Here is a 23,497-nt window from a genome sequence, read left to right on the forward strand (position 1 = left end):
AAAGAATTTGGATTAAGGGCTTTGGATTTTTGGGTTTTGGATTTTTGGGTTTTGGATTTTAGGGAAGGAGAGGAGGCTCATCAACAAATATCATCATCAACAGAGAAGCACATAAACCAAACCAAGCTCATCAAAATGCAAACATTCAACCATTAACTAACCAATCAAGACAAACGGAGCATAATCAAATTAAGCGCAAAACTAGCAACATCAATTCCCAACTCTATGCAAGGCCTAAATACTCCCCCAAGCTAGACATTTAGTCACCGTTTCAATGAAACAAAATAGGCAATGAAGTAACCTCCCCCAAGCTTGGGATTGGCACCGTCCTCGGTGTCCCAAGAAGTGAAAGGGGCAATGAAACGGTAACTAGAATGTCTAGGCCATCTAATTATGTCGTCGTCCCGGCGAATAGTGATAATTGTAGTTAATATCTACATCACTAGAAGTGGCCGGGGCGTCTACATAAGGAGGTAGATCATAGTTGGGGCAAGTGCGGTAATGGCCAAAGTCCGGCACACCTTGCTCACCCCAACCACCATCATAGCCGGGTGGAAACCCGTAATGCCCCCTTAAGGGAGGATCGAGCACCTCCGAAGATGAACTATCTCCACTAACCTCGGGGACATAGTAATAGCTAGGGTCGCCCCTATAATCACTTCCCCCGGGTTGTGTGTAGTCATAAGGGGGAAAGGAGCGAAGCTTCTCAATTGAACTACGCGGGCCTTGCCAAAAGGGGTAGGTGGGTTGGCCATTGTTCCAACCCGCTACCGGCCCTTCTTGAACGGGACGGTTGGGATAGTTGAGGTAAGGGAGAAAGTCTCCCCTCTCAACTTGATGTTGGTAGCTTCTCTCCGCTACAAAACTTTGGTACTCATTTTGTTCAAGAAGTCTTTGATTAGTTAGATTTAATTGGTTGAAAGCATTTTCCACATCAAAGAGAGAAGAGGAGGAAGAGGAACCATCTACCCTAGATTGGGGAATGGAGGATGTACTCATACGACGGGGTATGGGTACATTCTCGCCACCACCGGCCATACCTCGTGGGAGTTGATCACTTGGCACTTGCCATGTGTCCCCCACCAAGTTATTAACCGCCGGATTTGGGAGAGTGCAATAATGCACCCCATTGACCTTCCAACTATAGCGAAGATTTCGGCCCGGAATTTCACTAAGGAACTTCATATCACTAAGTGCCTTAAGATCAAGCGTGTTAGAACCTTGGACCGGGGTCATTTGGTCTAGAAAAGACCCAAACCCTAACTTCCTCGCAATAATTGAAATCATTCCCCCGCATCTAATCTCTCCGCTCATCTCTCCACTTTCTCTTATTTCAATACATCTTTTGATGAACAAGTATCCCATGTTCACATACCCTTCCACATTTCCTTCGAATGTTGAAGCTAGAAAGAGGCATTTGATATCCTCTTTAGTTAGCTTCCCTAAGTCTTGTTTAGAAAAACAAGCATAGCTCATGATTCGCATAAAAATTCGAAGGACGGGGTGGATAATGTGGCTAGCATGGCTAGACCGGGTTGTGAAATTGGGATACCCCACAATGGTATTCCACCACACTTGCTCCTCATAACTTGAGAAGTAAGTACCATTGGGGTCATAGACTTGGTTGAGGGTGGGCCATTCAAAAATTTCGTTCAATCTCGTCAAAGTTAAGGTTTTTTCGACATTGAACATTCTAAATTTTATTTCACATTCCAATGGCTCATCCTCAAGGCTTATGCGTTTCATAGAAACCGATGAAAGGAATTCAAGAGTTAGGGAAGAAAAGGTTTCTTCCCCAAGGTCCAAGAAGTTTAGCCAACCGAAGTTTTCGGCTACTCTTCTAATTCCCTCATCGACCCCTAGAAGTCGCATTGATTGTTGATGATAGAATCGGGTTGGAATAATCTTTCGTTTGGAGAGGTCATCGAAAGGCTTTTTAAATCGTTTATCGATTTTTAAAGTTGGTGGTGGGTTAGGGTTTTCTTGTTGTGAAGGGGATGAGGATGTTTGAGGTTCACTTGTTTTTCTTTTCTTAATCCCTCCAATGAATTTCTTCATTTTTTTTTAGTTTGGAAAAGGGTAATTAGGAAAAACACTCAACAACAAACAACTCCACACACACCCTTAACTTCAAACCCCCTTTAAAAATCCAAATGTACCTGTTCCACAACACAACCAACAATATATTCCAACACACAAATTCCCAACAACAATGTACTTCACTAATTTCACACAAATCACATTCACAAAATCACAATGTTTAAGCAATTTTCAATCACAATTTCAACTATTCTAAAAATCATTCACAATTTTCTCTAACAATTCTCCATAAACAACAATAATTGTTCAATTCCAACCAATCATGCAATCAACTACACAATTTGTATGAAATAAACAATAATTAAGAAAATTTGAAAAAGAAAGTTGAGTAGAGAAGTGGATTATACCAAATAGAGTATGAAAATACTCTAAATTCCTTCAAGACTACCCAAATTTGCTCCTCCTTCTTCAAGCTTTCACCTTTTTGCTCTTGTCCTTCAATGGAGATTTTGTGGGTTTTTGAATTTTTGACCAAATTTGTGAATTTTTGTGATTTTTAGAAAGAGAATTGGAAGGAGAGTAAGAATATGTGAATTTTGAGTGAAAAAAAAAGTGAAGGATTGATGATGATTTTGATGAGAGAAGGTAGAGAAAATGGGGTTTTTTTTTTTAGAGTGAGAAAGTGGTGGGTAAAGAGGAGAGAGAATATGAATATGGTAAATGAGAGGTGGGAGATGAAAGTGGGTAAAAAGAGATAAGGATGAAATCCTTTTTTTTTTTACACGGCAGGGGAGGAGCGGGCGTGCAGGGTTTGAGGAGCGCCCGCTCCTCCTGTTAGAGGTACTTACTGCCTGTTTTTCGACAGTAGGAGCGGGCGTGCAGGTTGTGAGGAGCGCCCGCTCCTACTTCTTCTCTTCGATTCTGCCAGTTTTTTTTTTTCAAAACTATATTTTATTTATTTTTTTTTCGAGAGCTGAAAATAGGAGCGGGCGTGCAGGTTGTAAGGAGCGCCCGCTCCTACGTTTTCTGTAGTTCCTGCCCAGTTCTGTGTAAACAGGAGCGGGCGTGCACTCCTTCAGGAGCGCCCGCTCCTAAACTTGCTGGAAGTTCCTGCCTTGAATGCTGCTAGTAGGAGCGGGCGTGCACTCGGGTAGGAGCGCTCGCTCCTAACTGGAGTTTCCAAATCCACCTTTCTTTTCTCCGAGCAAATTACCTACATCAAAACAAAACACTAAACAAAAACATTCAAAATGTTAAGTGTTAGTTTAAGCTCTTTCATCTCTCTCTCTCTCTTTTTTTTTTCTTTTTTTTTTATTTACTCGATTTAAAAGCAAAAATACTCGGGTTGCCTCCCGGGAGCGCTTCTTTAACGTCACTAGCTTGACGACCTTCCGATCACATTAACCGGAGACATTGAATTCCTTTATATATTATTATTATTAAATATTAATTATATATTATTATTATTATTAAATATTAATTATATATTATTATTATTATTAAATATTTATTATTATTATTAAATATTATTTATATATTATTATTATTAAATATTAATTATATATTATTATTATTAAATATTTATTATTATTATTAAATATTATTTATATATTATTATTATTAAATATTAATTATATATTATTATTATTAAATATTTATTATTATTATTAAATATTATTTATATATTATTATTATTAAATATTAATTATATATTATTATTATTAAATATTTATTATTATTATTAAATATTTATTATTATTATTAAATATTTATTATTATTATTAAATATTATTTATTTATTATTATTATTAAATATTTATTATTATTATCATTAAGTATTAATTATTTATTATTATTATTATTATTAAATATACATTATTATTATAATAATTCAATATTAAGTATTAATTTTAAGCAGAGCAGAGCAGGGCAGGGCAGAGCAGAGCAGAGCAGATTGAAGCAGAGCAGAGCAGATTTCAGCAGAGCAAAGCAGAGCAGAGCAGCTCTAAAGAACGGGGCCTAAGTCTACAAAATCACAATTTCATACTGAGTACTCCGTATTATTTTGGACTCGTAACGGTTTTATTAGTCGATTAAAATTGACTTAAAAATAAATAAATAAATAAAAATCAGAGAAACGTGATCATAAATTTTGCGTGGAGTTCAAAAAGGTAAGAGTGGAGAGAGTAATCACTAAACAATAGACTGATTTCAGAAGGCCTAAAGTCATCCTTTGACTCCCTTCATAGGCTTCATTATACACCTTCTTCCTCAAATTTTAAACTAAAGAAAACCTCTTTCATTTCAAAAAATGGAGAATGAAATAGACAAAAAGAGTATTGAGTCATGGCCGGCAATTGGAATCGATCTCGGGACAACATACTCGTGTGTAGGAGTTTGGCAAGCTCAACACGACCGTGTTGAGATCATCACCAATGACTTAGGCAACCGTACGACACCATCTTGGGTGTCCTTCAATCAAAACGAGCGTCTAATTGGTGAGGGTGCTAAGAATCAGGCGGCTATGAATCTTGCTAACACCATCTTTGGTTTGTTCTTCTATTTTTTTCTTTGTATTAATTATTGTGATCAAAGTTTTGTTTAATTCTGTTAATTGTGGTTAAATTATGTAATTCAAAGTAATTAATCGATTGTTACTTGTTAGATTATAGATGTTTCTGTCTGATCCCAACTCCTCCAGGAACTCGGACCTGAGATTCTGATACCTCTATCGGCAAGCTGAGAACCTACATAATGAGAAGAAGTTAGCTAACCCCGGGGTGATCCGGGGATAACCACTCCGATGATAAAGTCAGAAAGTATTTGGGAAGAGAAGATAAGTAAAAGAAAGAAAGTAGAGAGAGATTAGAGAGAGAGAGAGTCATTAATTGTCCCCATTAATGAGGTCTTACCTACTTATTTATAGTAATCTACCTTGACAGGTGGCTTTCACCCATGCACAACCTTTCGCGCCAAGTGTCGAGTTTCTGTTGCCACGTGTTAAATTGCGGCAGGCCGACATGTCCTCTTTCTGTAACATATCGGCGTCTTCTTGTGATCTGGTCACGTGCTTTCGCAAGATATCGGTCATGCCCGGATATCATCCCATACAATTAGCCCCCCAAGTGAGGACGTATGATCGTTCATCATCGTGCTCAGTTAATCATGGGAGACATGCTGAACCTAACAAAACAAACTTTGGGTTCCGCATCTCATTCTTCAGACTCTTCCCTAAATTGGAAATTTTATTGTAACAACGTTTCTTGCACTCTGTTAAGTACTGTGTATTAACAAAGTTTCATTACTAATGTTGTCGTTTGTCAAAATTCATTGTAATCGCTTGGCCTGTATCTAGGCAAATTAGTTTCTACACATTCATATATTTTCAAGCTCTATGTTCTTTTGCTGAGAAGTGTCATTTTAATTTGCTACTTTCAGTACTCTTTGTTATTAATTCGCAAGAGGGTAACTTTTGTAAACTCCGTTTTCCTCCCCAAGTGACCTTGTATGCTGATAACATACAAGGTCAACTTATTATAAAAAACCTGGGAGCGAAAAACTCCGTTTTCCTCCCAAGTGACCTTGTATGCTGATAACATACAAGGTCAACTTATTATTAAAAAACCTGGGAGCGAAAAACTCCGTTTTCCTCCCAAGTGACCTTGTATGCTGATAATCATACAAGGTCAACTTATTATTAAAAAACCTGGGAGCGAAAAACTCCGTTTTCCTCCCCAAGTGACCTTGTATGCTGATAACATACAAGGTCAACTTATTATAAAAAACCTGGGAGCGAAAAACTCCGTTTTCCTCCCCAAGTGACCTTGTATGCTGATAACATACAAGGTCAACTTATTATAAAAAACCTGGGAGCGAAAAACTCCGTTTTCCTCCCCAAGTGACCTTGTATGCTGATAACATACAAGGTCAACTTATTGCAAAGTGGACGTTATGGTAGTGTAACCGTTTTTCTTCTCTCTTTTTTTTATTGTTTGTTCGGGCGGGAAAATTTTTACACGTGTCACAAATCCTGCCGCTGCTTTTTGAAAAAGTTTGTCAATTAACAGCCGTCAGATCTCTGAACCGCCTTTCACTTCAATTGGCCTTTCAGTTTCTTCTCTTTAGATCAAAATTCCGCCATTTCCTCATTACTTCGCATTTTTTCCTAATTTTTTTTTTTTTTCGAAAAAGTTTAAGTTACCGACCAAAGTTCTTTCCTTTCTTATCTTCTTCGCGTTCGGTTTGTGCATTCCGTCTCCTCAGGCGTATCTTCTCTTTCTTCGTCGTTTCCTTATCAGTTAGAGGCGTTAAATCCGCGATTTTCATCGAAGGTATTTTTGTACCCTAACCCCTGATTTTTCATGCCTTTTTTTTTATATTTTCTTATATTCAATTAAATGTCTGAAGATAGTGTTGAAGAGAATTTTCCTAACCTTAGTACTGCTAGGCGTCGTTTAATTAGGCAATCTTTAGGCAAAGAAACCGGTAGTAATCAGGGTAATTCGTCTTCCCTTTCTGATAATATTGACTATCCTTTTGAGACGTTATCTTCTGAAGAAGAAAAACGCGCTTTTATGATACATAGGACCATTGCCCATCGTGAAAGTGCCCTTCACCCTACTAACCCTGATATCCCTGCCGATATTGAAATTCTTGACGTTGAGCCTGTTAATGTCCGTTATCACTTACGCAGCTTTACTGGGAGACGATATTTTAATCAATACGGCACTAACGTTGGCAATATAGGTATAAACACTATGCCAAGGGTAAAGAGTACAAGTTATCAACCCCGAGCCGCCGCCCGTGAAGCCGCTGAGGCCGCCAAGGCAGCGGAATCTAGCAAAAGACCTGGACAAGGTCAGGTTGTAAGTTCTTCTGAAGAAGAACTTGAGGATGATATCCCTTTGACACCTGAAGAAGGTCCGTCATCTCCTGTTCATGATTCTGCCGTCAACTCAGTTTTAAGAGATGACGACGCTCAGGAAGACAGTGTAAATAATGAGAGTAGGGATAACATTGTTGATTTAACGGCTGAGGTTATCCAGGAAGAGAATCTGGACGAGGGGTATAGTTCTGAGACTGATAGGGCTGAGTTCCGACAACCTATGGTTCTTGCCAGCGACGGAAAAGTAGCAAAGGAAAAGATAAGTGAAGCTTTTAGGAAAACGGCAATTACAAAGGACTATTGTCGTCGTGCGAAAAAGTTCTTTAACTTACCTGATGGGTATGAGTTGTCTCTCCCTCCATCTGGAGCTTCAGTGTTGGATTGTCCAGCTGGTTCCGTTGCTGTTTACATGAAGCACTTGGATTTCGGCCTCCGCTTTCCTCTACATCCCTTTGTTGCTAAAATCTTGAAGGCTTGGAACGTTTGCCTGGTCCAGTTAACCCCTCAAACCATTCGTGCCGTTGTCGCTACAGTTTGGGTTATGCTATATCGGAACTTCCCTCTAACCCTTAATGTATTCAGGCGGCTTATTACCCTAAAGAGAGATGGTCAATCAGATGGGTGGTGGTCTTTATATACCCTACCTCATAAATATACCGTCCATCCTAAATTATCTAGCTGCAAAGGTTGGAAGGATAAGTTTTTCTTCATGTCAGTCCCAGAGGATTTTCCTTTGAGGAGAACTTTTTTCAAGCCTCATCCCCACTTTGATTCAATCCCCGAGAGAGATCTCGGGAAACATGAAGAGAGGGCTGTCAATTACTTTGACATCTCTGAACATGATGAAGGTGACGGCAAGGTTCGTCTTATTCCTGCGGTGTGGGTGCCGAATGTGAGTTACATTCTGGGCAACGCGCCGCTTTCTTGTGTCGGTCTTTGTTGGACTGACCAGCATGGTATAGCTTATCCTTCTTGGCTTTATTATTCTTATTCACTAATTATTCATTTTCTTTTTTCATAATGAAAACGGCGTAGCTTACTTGTTTAGTGCTACCTTCCTTTCCCTTTTATTATTATTATTTTTTTATATATATTCGCATTTAACTGATTGAATTTACATTCCTTTTCACCAGGTATTGACAAGTTGGATAACAGACAACTCGGCCTATCTTCTGACGGGACAAGGGTTATCAGGCGCTGCCCCAAAGCTTCCGACCCCTACGATACTCTTGCTTCCGTTTGCGGGCGTGCTCCAGCCATTAGTGCCAAGAGAAGAGCTGAGATCATGGCCGATGAAAATACCAAGAAAAGAAAACTAACACCTCTAGCCAACCGGCGAGGCGGCATTGTGATCTTCAGCCCCAGGCAACCTGAAGGGCGAGCCGAAAAGAAAAGGGAGCAATCGGCGCCCGAGAAGAAGAAAGACCAGTCGGTGTCTGAAAAGACCCCGACTGCTAACAAAGCTAAAAGCCCTGAGGCCGTTGTGAAGAAGGTTATTCAGGGTATTGAGGTCGAAGATCTCACTTCTGCTGAATCTCCCCGTCTACCTCAGGCAACCACCGTAATTGCTCCTACAACGGTTGGGTCGGACTCTAGCATCCCAGCCTTGACTTATCGGTCCAATCAATGGATTGAACGTGTTTCTGGAAGGTTTCCAGATGAAGTTCTGAAGGGGTTTGCTGTCCCTCCCGGCCATTCCGGCGACCGTTGGCAACCTGCTATGGATGTCGGCCGGAACGAATCTATGATAACCGATGACCCAATGCAAGGTGGGAATCTCGGTTATCGGTTGTTGAGCAATTTGACACTGCCAATGGACAGACCTGCTGGTCCAATCGGCCCCCTTGCTGCTATTCACATGCACAACATGATGAAGGTACGTATATATGTTATTACTTTATTTCATTATATATATATTTTTATGTAGTGTTCTCGGCTTCCCTATTTTTACTTATATATACATTTTTGTAGGCCGTCATGTCTGGCACAGAGCTGGTTGAGATGTATCGTTACTATCAGGAGAAGCATCATCAAGCCTCCGCCAGCGAAAGTGCTATGCAGGAAGTCATCAAAAATGCTGAAAAAGCTTTGGATGACTTAAGGAAAATAAAAGAGAAAGACGACAGAGAGATGTCGGAGCTGAAGATCAAGGCTGAGAGGGTTGCCAACCTCGAGCTAGAGGTGCAAAGTTTGAAGACTCAGATCACTGAGAAAAACAAGGTCGTTGAGCGGCTTCCCTCAGTTGAAAAAGATCTCCGGGATGCCAGGATTAAAATTAAGAGCCTTGAAGAAAAGGTTCAAAAAATGGAAGCCGACAAACCTGGTATTCGTCGGAGAGCGGTCGGCCGTTATCTAGCCTCTGATGAGTTCTGCTCCAAGCTCCAAGATCGTTTTGATGGAGGTTGGACCGCTGCTCAGAGATGTATTGCTCACGCCGCCGGTTGGAAGAAGGATGATTGGGCAAAAATTGAAAAGGCTTTCGGCGAGGAAGCCTACAAGATCCCTTCTGGCTTTGAGGCGCAGCAATTTTCTGATGAGGACTTGTATAACCTGGCGCCAACTGTTGATGACGGCCCCAGCAATCCCAGCATTTTGGATTCCCCAGCGCCTGAGAATGCTCAATCTTAAAGGGGCGGGCAGTCATCACCGACATCCTCTTGTGGGTCTTGTATCATTGGGCCTTACCAGCCGTAACTCTTTTATTGTTTTTGTATGTATGAACATATTTTGACAGTGCTGTTTTATCGGCATATACCCCTCTTTTGTGGTGATGCCTGTCGGCTGTTAATTTTATCTGTTGTGTAAACTTATTTTTATTTTTATCGTCTGCCGTTTGCCTTCAAAATTCTATACTTTTATCATAACTGTGTTACTCTTTAGTTATCATTTTCTAGTTTGCCTGTTTTTAAACAAGGTTATGATAATCATGTTGCCTCGCCTTGCTAGTTTTCAACGCATAAAAAATTGCAAAAAATAGTTACTTACCTAATGCTTTGTCTGAAATCCGAAAACTTCCAGTTAGAAACCTTTTTAAAGACGCCAGCTTCCGAAGATACCAGATCTAAAACCTGGCTCGAGAAATTGCATATAAAAATTACCAGCATATTTTAAAAACTTATCAGCATACTATGGATATCAAATTGCATATGGACGCCATATCATTCCTTGTGCCCCCCAGTGTACATAGTTCACGCTAGAGCTATGCACACTGAGCTGCGAACATAAAAGCGGACGGTTGTTGCTGGTTCAGATTATAACACTGGTCACCTACTGCTGTGTTGTTTTAGCCAGTTAGGTACCCTCTCGGCGATCATTTTCTGAGCTACGCCTCATGTCGGCGTATACTCGAATTGATTTGGCCGGTATTTATATTTTGAACCAGCAACCTCATGAGTTAACATATACAACTGATCAGGTTGTATAACTGTTATCTTCATGGAAGCGGTTTTTAGCTGTCCATCCCACTTAACGATGTTCTGTTAAATGGAGGATGCCTATTTCAATGCGTATTGTCTGAATACTTCTTCATTCATTACCGATATCTTTTTTGATATCAGTTTCAAAAAATAAGGATTTGTTCATTACACATAGTATTTTTTCAATACAGCGGAGTTCCATACATTTTTGAGAGGTATCCCATCCGGGGTTTCCAGATAAAATGACCCTTGGATGACGACATCTCTTATTCGATAAGGCCCTTCCCAGTTTGCAGTCAGCTTCCCGTCTTCATTTCCCTTACCGGTTGCTGCGGTTCTTCGTAAGACTAGATCTCCTTTGCTTAACGGCCTATATGATACTTTTCTGTTGTAGGCCCGTGACATTCTTTCTTTAAAGACAGCTGACTTAACTGCTGCTTTTTCTCTTAGCTCTGGCAAGAAATCTAACTGTTGCCGTAGGAGTAAATCATTTTGATCTGCACAGTAATGCTGAATTCGGAATGTCGGCAACCCGACTTCTGCTGGTATGACTGCCTCCGTTCCAAAAACTAGAGTGTAAGGGGATTCACCTGTGGCTTCTCTCATTGTTGTCCTGTTGGCCCATAATATTTCTGGTATCAAATCTGCCCATAAACCTTTTGCGTCTTCGATCTTTTTCTTAATTGCCGTTATTATTTGCTTATTTGCTGCTTCTGCTTGGCCGTTAGACTGTGGGTGGCATACTGCTGCATAAGCAAATTTTATCTTATACATCATTAAGAGATCTTTGACTGGCTTACAGTCAAATTGAGTTCCATGATCAAAAACCATCGCCATCGGCAGCCCGAACCTCGTGAAAATGCTTTTCCATATAAACTTTTTCACTTCCGATGCCGTTATCTTCGCTACTGGTTCTGCCTCTATCCACTTGGTGAAGTAATCAATTCCCACTATCAGATATTTTCTTCCACCTGTGGCTGATGGGAACGGGCCTACTATATCCATTCCCCATTGGGCAAAGGGGACTGGATTCAACATCGGAGTCAGATCATTTGGGGGCAAGTTGATAATTGGAGCAAACTTTTGACACTTTTCGCATTTTTTAACATAAGCCGTCGCATCTGCAATCATTGTCGGCCAGTAGTATCCCCTTCTCATTGCCTCTCTGGACAAAGCTCTTGCTCCGAGGTGATTACCACAACTTCCCTCGTGCAATTCTTCTACTAATCTTGCGGATTCAAAATCCGTTATGCACCTTTGCAACGGCAATGAAAATCCCCTTTTGTATAACTGGCCTTGGTACATAACGAACCACACACTATCCTTCTGTAACCTTCTCAGCTTCCCTTTATCGGTTGGCCCTACACCATGAACGATGTATGCCAGTATTTCATCATACCACTGATCCTCCACTTCAACACAATTGACATCTGCCGGCATCTCATCTATGCTTCTCTGCTTTAAAATCTCAACCATAACCGTTCTTTCCAAGTCATTGAAGCTTGAGCTTGCCAATCTTGCCAGTGCATCCGCTTGAGCATTTTTTAATCTCGGAACCAGTTTGATCTCAAAGTATTGCAACTGAGCTGCCAATTGCTTCATCTTCTCTAAATACTTTACCATTGCTGGCTCTCGAGTTTCGTACTCCCCACTAAACTGGCTTGATACCAGCTGGGAATCAGTTGTCAAAACTAACCGTTTTGCCTCTGCCGCTATCAACAGCTGCATTCCAGCTACCGCAGCTTCATACTCGGCCTCATTGTTTGTTGCCTTGAATTTAAATTTCATGGCGTATTCAAATATTTTTCCATCTGGAGGCGTTATCACAACTCCGGCCCCTGCCCCCGTTGCTGTGGCTGATCCATCAACTGATACCTGCCATGTTCCCAACTCCTCTTCTTCATCCGTGTATGTGGTTTCAACAAAAAAATCTGATAACGCTTGAGCCTTAATCGACGTCCTAGGCTTGTAACTTATTTCATACTCCGATAACTCTACTGCCCATGTCAGTAGTCTACCAGACGTATCCATTTTTCGCAGTGACTTCTCTAGGGGATGATTGGTGAGTACTTCTATCGGATGTGCATCAAAGTAAGGTCTTAACTTCCTGGCCGCTACCAGTACAGCTAAAGCCATTTTCTCTATTACTGGGTATCTGCGTTCTGCCGCATTCAAGACATGGCTGACAAAGTAAATCGGTTGTTGTTGCCTCTTCCTTTCTACCAACAGAACGGCCGTTATTGTTTTTGGTGATGCTGAGATGTATAATTGTAACACTTCTCCCTTCTCAGGCCTGGCAATTGTGGGAAGAGATTTAAGATGATTCCTCACTATTTCTAAGGCATCACTTTGTTCTTTTCCCCACTCGAATGCCTTATTCTTTCTCAGCACCATAAAAAACGGGAGTGCTTTATCAGCTGATTTGCTGATAAATCTTGTTAGCCCTGCCATCCTGCCCGTTAACCTCTGTATATCACGAATGGTTCTTGGTTGTTTCATTTGAAGCACCGCATTCACCTTATCGGGATTTGCATCTATCCCCCGTTCACTAACCATGAAACCTAAAAACTTCCCTGATCTCACCCCAAAAACACACTTCTCTGGATTCAACTTCATTTGATATTTTCTCAAGGTTTCGAATGTCTCCCTCAGATCGGCTATATGGTCTTCTTTGTTCTTACTCTTTACTATCGTATCATCCACATACACCTCAACATTCCGCCCTTTCTGTTTCTCAAAAATCTTATCCACCAACTTCTGATAGGTTGCCCCTGCATTTTTCAGCCCAAAGGGCATTGCCTTATAACAGTACACACCTACATCCGTTATAAAGGCCGTTTTATTTCTGTCGGCTTTATGCATGCTGACCTGGTGATATCCTGAGAATGCATCCAGAAAACTAAGCATGGCATGACCAGAGGTCGAATCTACCAGCCTATCTATCCGGGGTAATGGATAGCAATCCTTAGGGCAAGCCTTATTCAAATCTGTAAAATCCACGCACATTCGCCATTTCCCTGTCGGCTTCCTAACCATTACTACATTTGCCAACCATTCGGGATATGTACAGGGTTCTATAAACCCTGCTGCTAAGAGCTTATTCACCTCGGCCTGGATTGCTTCTATCTTCTCAGTCGAGAAATTACGCTTCTTCTGCCTTATCGGCCTGAACTTTCTATCAACATTCAGCTTATGTTCCATTACCTCAGGATGTATGCCTGCCATCTCACTGGCCGAGAACGCAAAGACGTCGGCGTTCTCGCGCAATAAACTTATCAGGTTGCATCTGGTCTCCACATCCATATCTGCCCCAACTTTCACTGTTCTACTGGGGTCGCCTGGCTGCAATTCAACTTGGACGGTTTCTCCGCCCGGCAACGGCCTTGGTGTTTCTTCAGGTCTTGCATCAAAGTTTTTCATTGTCAAATCTTGCACTGTCGGTTCACCTTCCCTTGTTGGGTTGCATGGAACTGTGGCACTACCAACGGGGTTCTTTAAAGCTGTGACATAACAGGCTTTTGACATAACCTGGCCTCCATACACCTTCTCCACAGCTCCCAAGTTTGACACATAGGCTATTGCCAAGTGGTAGGTTGATACAACAGCCTGCATGTCATGAATTATCGGTCTGCCGATAATTGCGTTATACGCCGACTTGACATCCACCACCAGAAACTCTGCCATCACATCTCTTGCTTGTGGTCCATCACCCATCCTTACAGGCAACACAATGCTCCCCTCCGGCCTCACAGTTGATCCATTAAACCCGATTACTGGATACGACACCGGTTTCAGGTATTGCCTCCCGATATTCATCTCATTAAAAGCTTGAACAAACAAAACATTTGCTGAACTGCCCCCATCTACCAACACCCTTTTGATGTCGGCACCATTTATCTTGATTATCAAGACTAACGGATCGTCATGTGGGAACACTACACCTCGTGCATCTTCTTCCGTAAACACAACTTGTGGTATTGATGCCGGCCGAGGACGATTATCTACATCCAAAGCGTAAACCAGATGCCGGTGCTCCGCTAAATGCTTCTTTGCGACACTAATCGTTCCTCCGTGAATCGGTCCTCCCGTTATCACATCTACTCTTCCAGTAGATAACGGTGGTATTCCTGCGTCCCCTTGTCGGACTATTCTTCCTTGAGATCTTTCAGGCCTTGCTTCTATCTGTTGCCTCTCAACGGCCTGTGCCGGTTGTTGATTTCTACCGGTATTCAACCGGTATTGTGTTAGGTGCCCTCTCCTGATCAACTCCTCGATGTTGTCCTTCAATTGGGTACACTCTTCTGTATAATGCCCCACATCCCTATGGAACATACAGTACTTCTTCATGTCCCTCGACCTTGCTTTCATGGGAATCGGCCTTGACTAATCTTCTCTGTTCTGATTCACTGAGTAGATTGCAGCCCTTGGTGTATTCAGGGGGGTGTAGGTGCTGTATCTCATTGGCAGCCTTGTCGGTCTGGTATCTTGCCGGCTTCCTCCTCCCCTTCCCGGGGCAGGAGTTCTCGGCCTGCTCCCTCCAGACGAGGTCCCCTCATTTTGACTTTGCCCCTTTCCTACCACCATATGCTTGCTACTCGTCTTCAACAGCTCCTCACTCTTTATGTAATCGTGAGCTTTGCTGAACGCTGCCGCCAATGTCGGCAGACTCTTCCTTGTAAGATACCTTTTGAAATCCGAATCAACTAATCCATTCATCAAAGCCATCACAGCTATCTCCTGTTGTAACTTCGGAATAGTGTTTGCTTCATTATTAAATCTCCTGATGTAATCCCTCAAAGATTCATCTGATTTCTGCTCCACAGCCATCAATTCTCCAGAAGTTTTCTGCCTCACGCTGTTACTGACATATTGCCCTACAAACATCTCAGTCAGTCTTTCAAAGCTATCTACTGATCCAACTTCAAGGTTGTTAAACCAATCGGCTGCAGCCCCAATCAAAGTTGTCGGAAAGACCTTACACCAAACTGCATCTGAGTTTGTGTACAGCATCATGTGTCCCTCATAAGACGTTATAAACTTGCCGGATCCCCTCTTCCATCATATCTACAAGTCGGCATTTTCACTTTCTCCATTGGTTGTTCTAAGATGTGCTGGGCAAATGGGGATGCCCTTAGCTGCACTACCGTGCGTACTGCTTGACCTGCCACTTGTGAGCTTCTTTGCTGCTGAGTTCTGGTACTCGCAACACGGCTCGAGGATTGCTCATCCTGCCGTGATGTTGTATGCGTCCTTACTGTCGACTCATGTCGGGGTCTCCTTGACGAGTTTTCCAGCTGATTGTGTTGTTCCTCCTGATGATGGTGCGATGTTCCTCTATCGGCCTGGGCAGCTTATCTTTCAGCCCGTGCTGCCTCAGCCTCCTTTCTCTTCTTGCTCATTGCACTCATCACCCTTGCGGCTGTTTCCAATTCATCTGGAGTAAATGCTGCCATAGGATCCTCTGCCTCCCTTCCTCCTGCAGGGGGGGTTATCGGCATATGGAACTGGTTACCCTCTAGGGTATGGGTTTCATCTACTATCTCCACCTGGGGTTGTCCTTATGGTATTCCATTGTTTAAATTGTTTCCGGCCATGATTATTGTTGTTGTATATATATTTTGTGTGAGGTTCTTAGGCGATAGAAGTGATCAACTTCCCCTCCTTCTAGAGCCAAATTGTTTCTGTCTGATCCCAACTCCTCCAGGAACTCGGACCTGAGATTCTGATACCTCTATCGGCAAGCTGAGAACCTACACAATGAGAAGAAGTTAGCTAACCCCGGGGTGATCCGGGGATAACCACTCCGATGATAAAGTCAGAAAGTATTTGGGAAGAGAAGATAAGTAAAAGAAAGAAAGTAGAGAGAGATTAGAGAGAGAGAGAGTCATTAATTGTCCCCATTAATGAGGTCTTACCTACTTATTTATAGTAATCTACCTTGACAGGTGGCTTTCACCCATGCACAACCTTTCGCGCCAAGTGTCGAGTTTCTGTTGCCACGTGTTAAATTGCGGCAGGCCGACATGTCCTCTTTCTGTAACATATCGGCGTCTTCTTGTGATCTGGTCACGTGCTTTCGCAAGATATCGGTCATGCCCGGATATCATCCCATACAATAGATGTCCCTTAACTTGCCGTAGATTCTTTTAGTTGCATCTCATCATTTATCCGTTCCATTGGAAATTTACCTCCGTTTTTGTTTTATCTCCTACATAATGGTTTGTGGTGGCCTCCGTTTTTTTTAACTTTGTCCACCGCTCCTTGATTAATAATCAGAATTTTATTTTTGCAGATTTATTTATTTATTTTTTTCTTTACTGTAGTATTTTATAATGTACTTAAAAAATAAAATTCATGTTAACGTCATTTTGATATGGAGTATATACTTCATTACTTCCAAAATATGTATGGAGTATCTTTTAATCATATTAGTGATACGAGTAATAAAGATAATTGTTGAAGTTATGCAAAAACACTATATGTAATAATGAAGAAAAGATCAATCTAATTGTATGTTATTTTAATTTTTGTTCGTTTACATGGAATTTTATTATGAAATATGTGCTTTGTTAAAAATAAAAAGGATATTATATTTTGAATTGCATGTAATTACTCTGTATTATACGGAGTATGTTAATTTTGTTACAGTCTGCTCTTGGGTGTAATCCAATTTTCAATAATCATTAGGGTATACGAAGTAAATAAAAATGATGAATTTTTATAGAAATTACTTTTGTAAAGCACTAAAGAACAGCTGTTGGAACCTCTTTTTTTTTTTTTTTTTCCTCTGAATTATTTAGTTATAATTCTTTGATCAGTGGTTAGTTGGTTACAGCCCTTACTGAATTACAGGAAGCTGCTCGTTTATATAATTTCTGTTTTATGGTCTTAATTTGTCAATTCCAATCATTTTGTTAATGGTTCCGGACTAAATTAATCTTTTGATTACTTGGCTGCTTTGAGATTTGTTCTCATTCCTATTTGACGTCTAATTAAATTATGAGGGTACTAAATGTTACTCATTCCATCTTGTAAAGTCCGTGTCATGTTTAGAACTTATTATGAAACAAAAAAAACTCAAAGTAGGGTTGGAAGAACTCTGAGAGATGAAGGGAGTAGATTAAAAAGGCATTGAAGTTTGTGACAATGATGAAGTGCCTGATATCATGAGGGAATTTCTGTTAAGTAGGAGCAGATTTAAAATGTTTTTGGCTTATAATTGTACTTCTGCTTTAGATACATCTTACTGATGATCAATTTTCGTATTGGCAGATGCAAAGAGGCTTATAGGTAGGAGGTTCAAAGATGAAAATGTGCAAAAAGACATGAAACTCTGGCCATTCTTAGTTGTTGCTGCTCCTGATGGTGCCAAAGACAAAAAGCCTATGATTTCGGTAACCTATGAGGATGAAGAGAGGCTATTTGCTGCTGAGGAGATATCTTCTATGATCCTTGGAAAGATGAAAGACATTGCAGAAGCCTATCTTGATTCAGAAGTGAAGAATGCTGTGATCACCGTTCCTGCCTACTTCAACAATGCACAGCGTCAGGCAACAAAAGATGCAGGAATCATTGCTGGACTCAACGTCATGTGCATTCTTAGTGAACCAACAGCTGCTGCTATTGCCTATGGTCTGAAAAAGAAGCTTAATTGCAGTGATGCTAGTTCAAGGAACATCTTGGTTTTTGATCTTGGTGGTGGAACTTTTGATGTGTCTATAGTCGCGGTGAAGAAAGATGTCTTTGAAGTCAGAGCAGTAGGAGGGGACTCTCACCTTGGTGGAGGAGATTTTGACAATAGAGTGATGGACCACCTTGTAACCGAGATTAAAATAAAGCATGACAAGGATATAAGTTCTAATCGTAGGGCGCTTGGAAGGTTGAGAGCTGCATGTGAAAGGGCTAAGAGAGTTCTCTCTACAACTTCAGAGACTACTATTGAAATTCAACAAGGATTTGTTCATGGATTGTTTGGACCATGTTGAAAAGTGTTTGAAGGATGCAAAATTGGAGAGGAGTGATATTGATGATGTTGTCCTAGTTGGTGGGTCTACTCGGATCCCTAAAGTTCAGAAATTGTTGCAGGATTTTTTCAAAGGGAAGGAGCTCTGCAAAGGCATTAACCCAGATGAGGCTGTTGCGTATGGTGCTGCTTATCATGCTGCCATCTTGGCCGGTGTAGATAGTAGCAGTAAGAACACTGTTCTTGTGGATGTTACTCCCTTATCCCTTGGTTTTAAGAATCACAGTGGTAAGATGTGTGTTGTGATTCCTCAAAACACACCAAATCCTGCAAAGATGGAGTCGAGATGGACTACTGTTAATGACAACCAGACTGCAGTGACAATAATGGTGTACGAGGGTGAGGCAACTATTGACAGGGATAACAACTTCTTAGGTAGCTTCTTGCTTGAAGGCATTGCACCAGCACCTGCACGTAAAGCGAAGATAAAAGAATGTATGAATATTGATGAGAATGGGATATTGACTGTGACGGCAGAGGAGGTAGGCACTGGAAACAAGAGCCACCTAACCATAACTGAACATAGCGGGATCCAAGGAAGAGATTGATAGGAAGGTGGAAGAAGCGAAAAAGTTCAAAGCTCGGGATGAAGAGCGCAAGAAGGCAGCTACTGCAAAAAACAACTTGGACAATTATATGGACGAGATGGTGGAAACCTTGAGAGGCTATGGAAATAGGATCGGGAAAAAGAATAAGAGGAAGATAGACGATGCTATAGAGAATACAACCCAATGGTTATACTGGAACTACATGCTTACTGAAGCCAGCAAGTTTGAGGAAAAGATGAAGGAACTTGAGAGCATTTGCGAGCCTATCATTGCAATGATGAACCAAGAGGAGTCCGATGGTTCTGATGTGGTTATGCGTTGTGCTTCTCCAAAGATTGAGATTATAGATCTTGATTGAACTAGCTCACTGTCAGTGTACATAAGTTATTACAAGCTAAGGTTGAATTTACTCCACAAGAAAATATTAGTAATGAATCTTTCATTTTGTCGCGTGTATTTTGCTTTGATATGGAGTTTGTTGTTTGTTTTTGTTAGGATTCTCTTTTAACTCTGTTGATTTAATTTTGGTTGCAACAAAACTGAAGCTTAATATTAGTCATTCTGAGTATCTTATGATTTGCATGTTTAGTGTTATTCGCTAGCCTATTACGGAGTGGCTAGAAATTTTATAATTAATTTAACACTCGTGAGCCTTTGGTTTGGATTAAGCAAAATTGGAATTATTATTATTATTATTATTTTTTTTTGAGGCAAAATTCAATATTTTTTTTGGGAAAGACTTAATATTAGCGTCTATTTTGTGGGAAGGGTTAAGTTTGCATAAAGAGATTTTAAAATCAGCATAATAGTCACCCACTCTAGTACGGAGTATATACTTTAATTGAATATCTTTGTTTCCTTTAATTTCATCACCTTCTCACTTTCTTTATAATTTTCTATTCTAATTTGGTTAAAAAAAAACCAACCCCATATTATGGATATATTTTAGGAAGGTTGTATGTGCTTAGGAAATAATTATAAGTGTTTGTTTCCTAATCTTACTAATGATCAGATAAGTTGGTTACCCATTTCATGTTCTAGTAGGGTTTCTTGTTGAGCTCATATAAACACAGATATACTTAGATAAAATTACTAATATCAAAAAATAATATTTTATTTTTAATTAATCTAAACTCTCTTCATTAATTGGTTATTGAATTATTTAGTCTTTAAAGAAATAAAAATCCACATAGGAAAAACTACCCTTAATATATATATATATATATATATATATATATATATATATATATATATATATATATATATATATATATATATATATATATATATATATATATATATATATATATATATATATATATATATATATAGAAGAGTATTTGATGGTAAAGCTTCCACAAAGTAATACAAGTCAATTGACCTATTTTCCTTAAAGTTTATCAACATTATAGTGGAGTTAAGTCTGAAACAATAACGATGAAAGAAAAGGGAGATAATTTATGGCCGGCAATAGGAATCGATTTGGGGACAACATACTCATGTGTGGGAGTATGGCAGCCACAGCATGGTCGTGTTGAGATCATTCACAATCACTTAGGCAACCGTACCACGCCGTCTTGTGTAGCCTTTACCAAAGACCAGCGCCTTGTTGGTGAGAGTGCCAAGAACCAGGCTGCATTTAACCCTACCAACACCGTCTTTGGTTAGTCTTCCTCTCTTTGTTATTATGCATGTTCTTTTTTTGTTATGGTTTTGTAGGGTACATTAGAGATAATGTAGAATAATAATCAAAATTTGCTGTTTTCTCTATCTCATCTTATTGCTTTCTTTAATTTCATGCTTGTTTGATTTGGTTTTCATGATTGATTCTTGATTAATGTAGTTATTCTTCAATATTTGTTGATTCTTGATTTTATACCTACTTCCTAGTATATGTGTATAATATAAATTGATCTACACAATTAATTAAATCCGGCTTGTATCTTTTTTACTTCCCAATTTACTTCGGTGCAAGTAAATCTAGAATGTTACTGCTTATAAAATTTCGCCTTAAGTAATGTCATTGCAAAGGTGAAAGGTTTAATTTATTCCCAAACTTAATTGATACATGCATATAGGTTAAGAATATATGGACTATAAACGTTCATGCCATATTTTTTGTTTCACTTTTAGAAGACTAAAAATTATTTGAGGGTTATTATCCTTTTCCTATAATGAATAACGAAATCAAATTATTAAGATATTTGGCTGGTTATGATTAGAATTTGGAAATTTTCCCAATTGTCAAATTTTTTCGCTTACTGCAAATCAGTAATGTAATAGTTCTAATTCTAAGTATGATACATTGTGTTTAGATTGGTTTTAATATGCTGTAGTTTTAATTTGTTGACTTGGTTATATTAATGACAGATGCAAAGAGGCTTATAGGTAGGAAATTCAATGATAAAATGGTACAGAAAGACATGATCCATTGGCCATTTAAAGTGGTTGCTGGCGATTTCCAAAAGCCTATGATTTCAGTAACATATGAAGGTGAAGACAGGACATTTGCTCCTGAGGAGATATCTTCTATGGTCCTAGCGAAAATGAAGGAGACTGCAGAGGCCTACCTTGGCACACAAGTGAAAAATGCTGTGATCACCGTTCCTGCTTACTTCAATGATGCTCAACGCCAGGCAACTAAAGATGCCGGTACCATTGCTGGGCTCAATGTCATGCGTATTATTAACGAGCCAACAGCTGCTGCCATTGCATATGGTCTACACAAGAAGATTAATAGCGGTTGTGTTGGGACGAAGAACATCTTGGTTTTTGATCTAGGAGGTGGAACTTTTGATGTCTCTTTAGTGGCTATTAAGAAGGATGTGTTTGAAGTGACGGCAGTTAACGGGGATACCCACCTTGGTGGAGGAGACTTTGACAATAGAATTGTGAGCCACTTTGTAACCGAGTTTAAAAAGAAACACAATAAAGACATAAGTGGTAATCAGAGGGCTCTTGTGAGGTTGAGAGCTGCTTGTGAGAGGGCAAAGAGAAACCTCTCTTCAACTACCGAGACTACTATAGAAATTGATTGTCTGTTTGAAGGCATCGATTTTTTTTCTACCCTGAATCGTGCACGGTTTGATAAAATAAACATGGAGTTGTTCATGAATTGTTTGGACCCTGTTGAGAAATGCTTGAAGGATGCAAAGCTGAAGAAGGATGATGTTCATGATGTTGTCCTAGTTGGCGGGTCCACTCGGATCCCTAAAGTGCAGACCATGTTGCAAGAATTTTTTAATGGGAAGGAGCTCTGCAAAGGCATTAATCCTGATGAGGCTGTTGCCTATGGTGCTGCTTTTTTTGCTGCTGTCATGTCCGGTGTCGATTACAGCAGTAAAAACACTGTGCTTGTAGATGTTACTCCCTTATCCCTTGGTGTTGAGATTTGTGGTGGTGGGTTGAAAGTTGTGATTCCTCGAAACACACCAATACCTGCAAAGATGGAGAAATGTTTTAGCACTGAGAAAGACAATCAGTCGAATGTGAAAATTTGTGTTTACGAAGGTGAAAGACCTATTGCGAAGGATAACAACTTCTTGGGTAAGTTTGCACTCTATGGCATTCTTCCAGCACCAGCGGGTGTTCCATGTATAATGGAATCCTTGAGCATAGATGAGAATGGAATCTTGACTGTGACAGCAGAAGATAAAAGCAATGGAAACAGGAATCAATTAACCATTACCAATCACAGTATAAGGTTACCAAAGGAAGAGATTGATAGGATGGTGGAAGAGGGCATAAAATTCAAAGCTCAGGATGAGAAGCGCAAGGAAACAGCCATTGCCAAGAGCAATTTAGAAGTCTATGTTAACAAGATGATGAGTACCTTGAATAGTTGCGGAAGAAAAATTGGGATAAGGAACAAGAAGCAGCTTGGCGATGCAGTTGAGAAGACTACCCAATGTGGCTAAATTGGAATTACCTGCTTCCGGAGGCCTGTAAGTTTGAGGAAAAATTGGATGAGCTTCAGAGAATTTGTGAGCCTATCTTGGAAAAGATGCTGTGAAAGGCAGTAACATTGCCTAGATTCAGTTTTTTTGGAGCTTGATTGAATTTGGTTCTAGACTTTTCTAGTAGGAAATCAATTTTTGTAAGTTATTCTAATGCTAATTTTTAGTGTTTTGATCGGATGCCTGGATTTGCTAATATTTTTTTTCATGTTCTCTCTTTTTTATTTGTTGTCCGATAACCTGTAATGTGCAGTTTGCTAGTTACTGGGATGATGCATGTTTGAATCTGATGATATGGTTGCAACAAAACTCAAGATAATGCCAAAAACAGATTAAGTTCCTGAAGAACACTGAAGTCATCTAGTAGTAGTCATTTTTTTTTACAGGGCTACAGTAGACATCTAGCTCACTGAATTTACCTATATAACTATTTATGACCAATTATGGTACATACTTGCAGCATAATATTATAATTAGGGCCTATAATTCAGGATTTGGAGTGGTAAAATATTACATTCCCCTGTCCTGTGGCAGCATAATGTAGTTTCAAAGAGTAATACAGCAGGAAAAAGGCATGAACAAACACATAAAACATCTTTAAAATAAACTAAACTCTCATATGAGCTTCT

The 23,497-nt window shown here is 40.0% G+C and overlaps 1 protein-coding gene and 1 pseudogene across 1 annotated transcript; both read left to right on the top strand.

Moving 5' to 3' along the window:
- Nucleotides 1–4,351: 4,351 nt before the first annotated feature.
- Nucleotides 4,352–19,270, top strand: LOC145584263 (heat shock cognate 70 kDa protein-like; annotated as a pseudogene).
- A 1,030-nt stretch (nt 19,271–20,300) lies between these two features.
- Nucleotides 20,301–22,829, top strand: LOC145585259 (heat shock cognate 70 kDa protein-like). The gene is made up of 2 exons (XM_081641974.1): nt 20,301–20,575; nt 21,283–22,829. Exons 1-2 carry the CDS (start codon nt 20,350–20,352, stop codon nt 22,827–22,829), a joined length of 1,773 nt encoding a protein of 590 aa, XP_081498100.1. The 5' UTR covers nt 20,301–20,349.
- Nucleotides 22,830–23,497: the final 668 nt, after the last annotated feature.

Source organism: Chenopodium album, chromosome 16, assembly GCF_948465745.1.
Source record: "Chenopodium album chromosome 16, dcCheAlbu1.1, whole genome shotgun sequence".
Taxonomy (NCBI): domain Eukaryota; kingdom Viridiplantae; phylum Streptophyta; class Magnoliopsida; order Caryophyllales; family Amaranthaceae; genus Chenopodium; species Chenopodium album.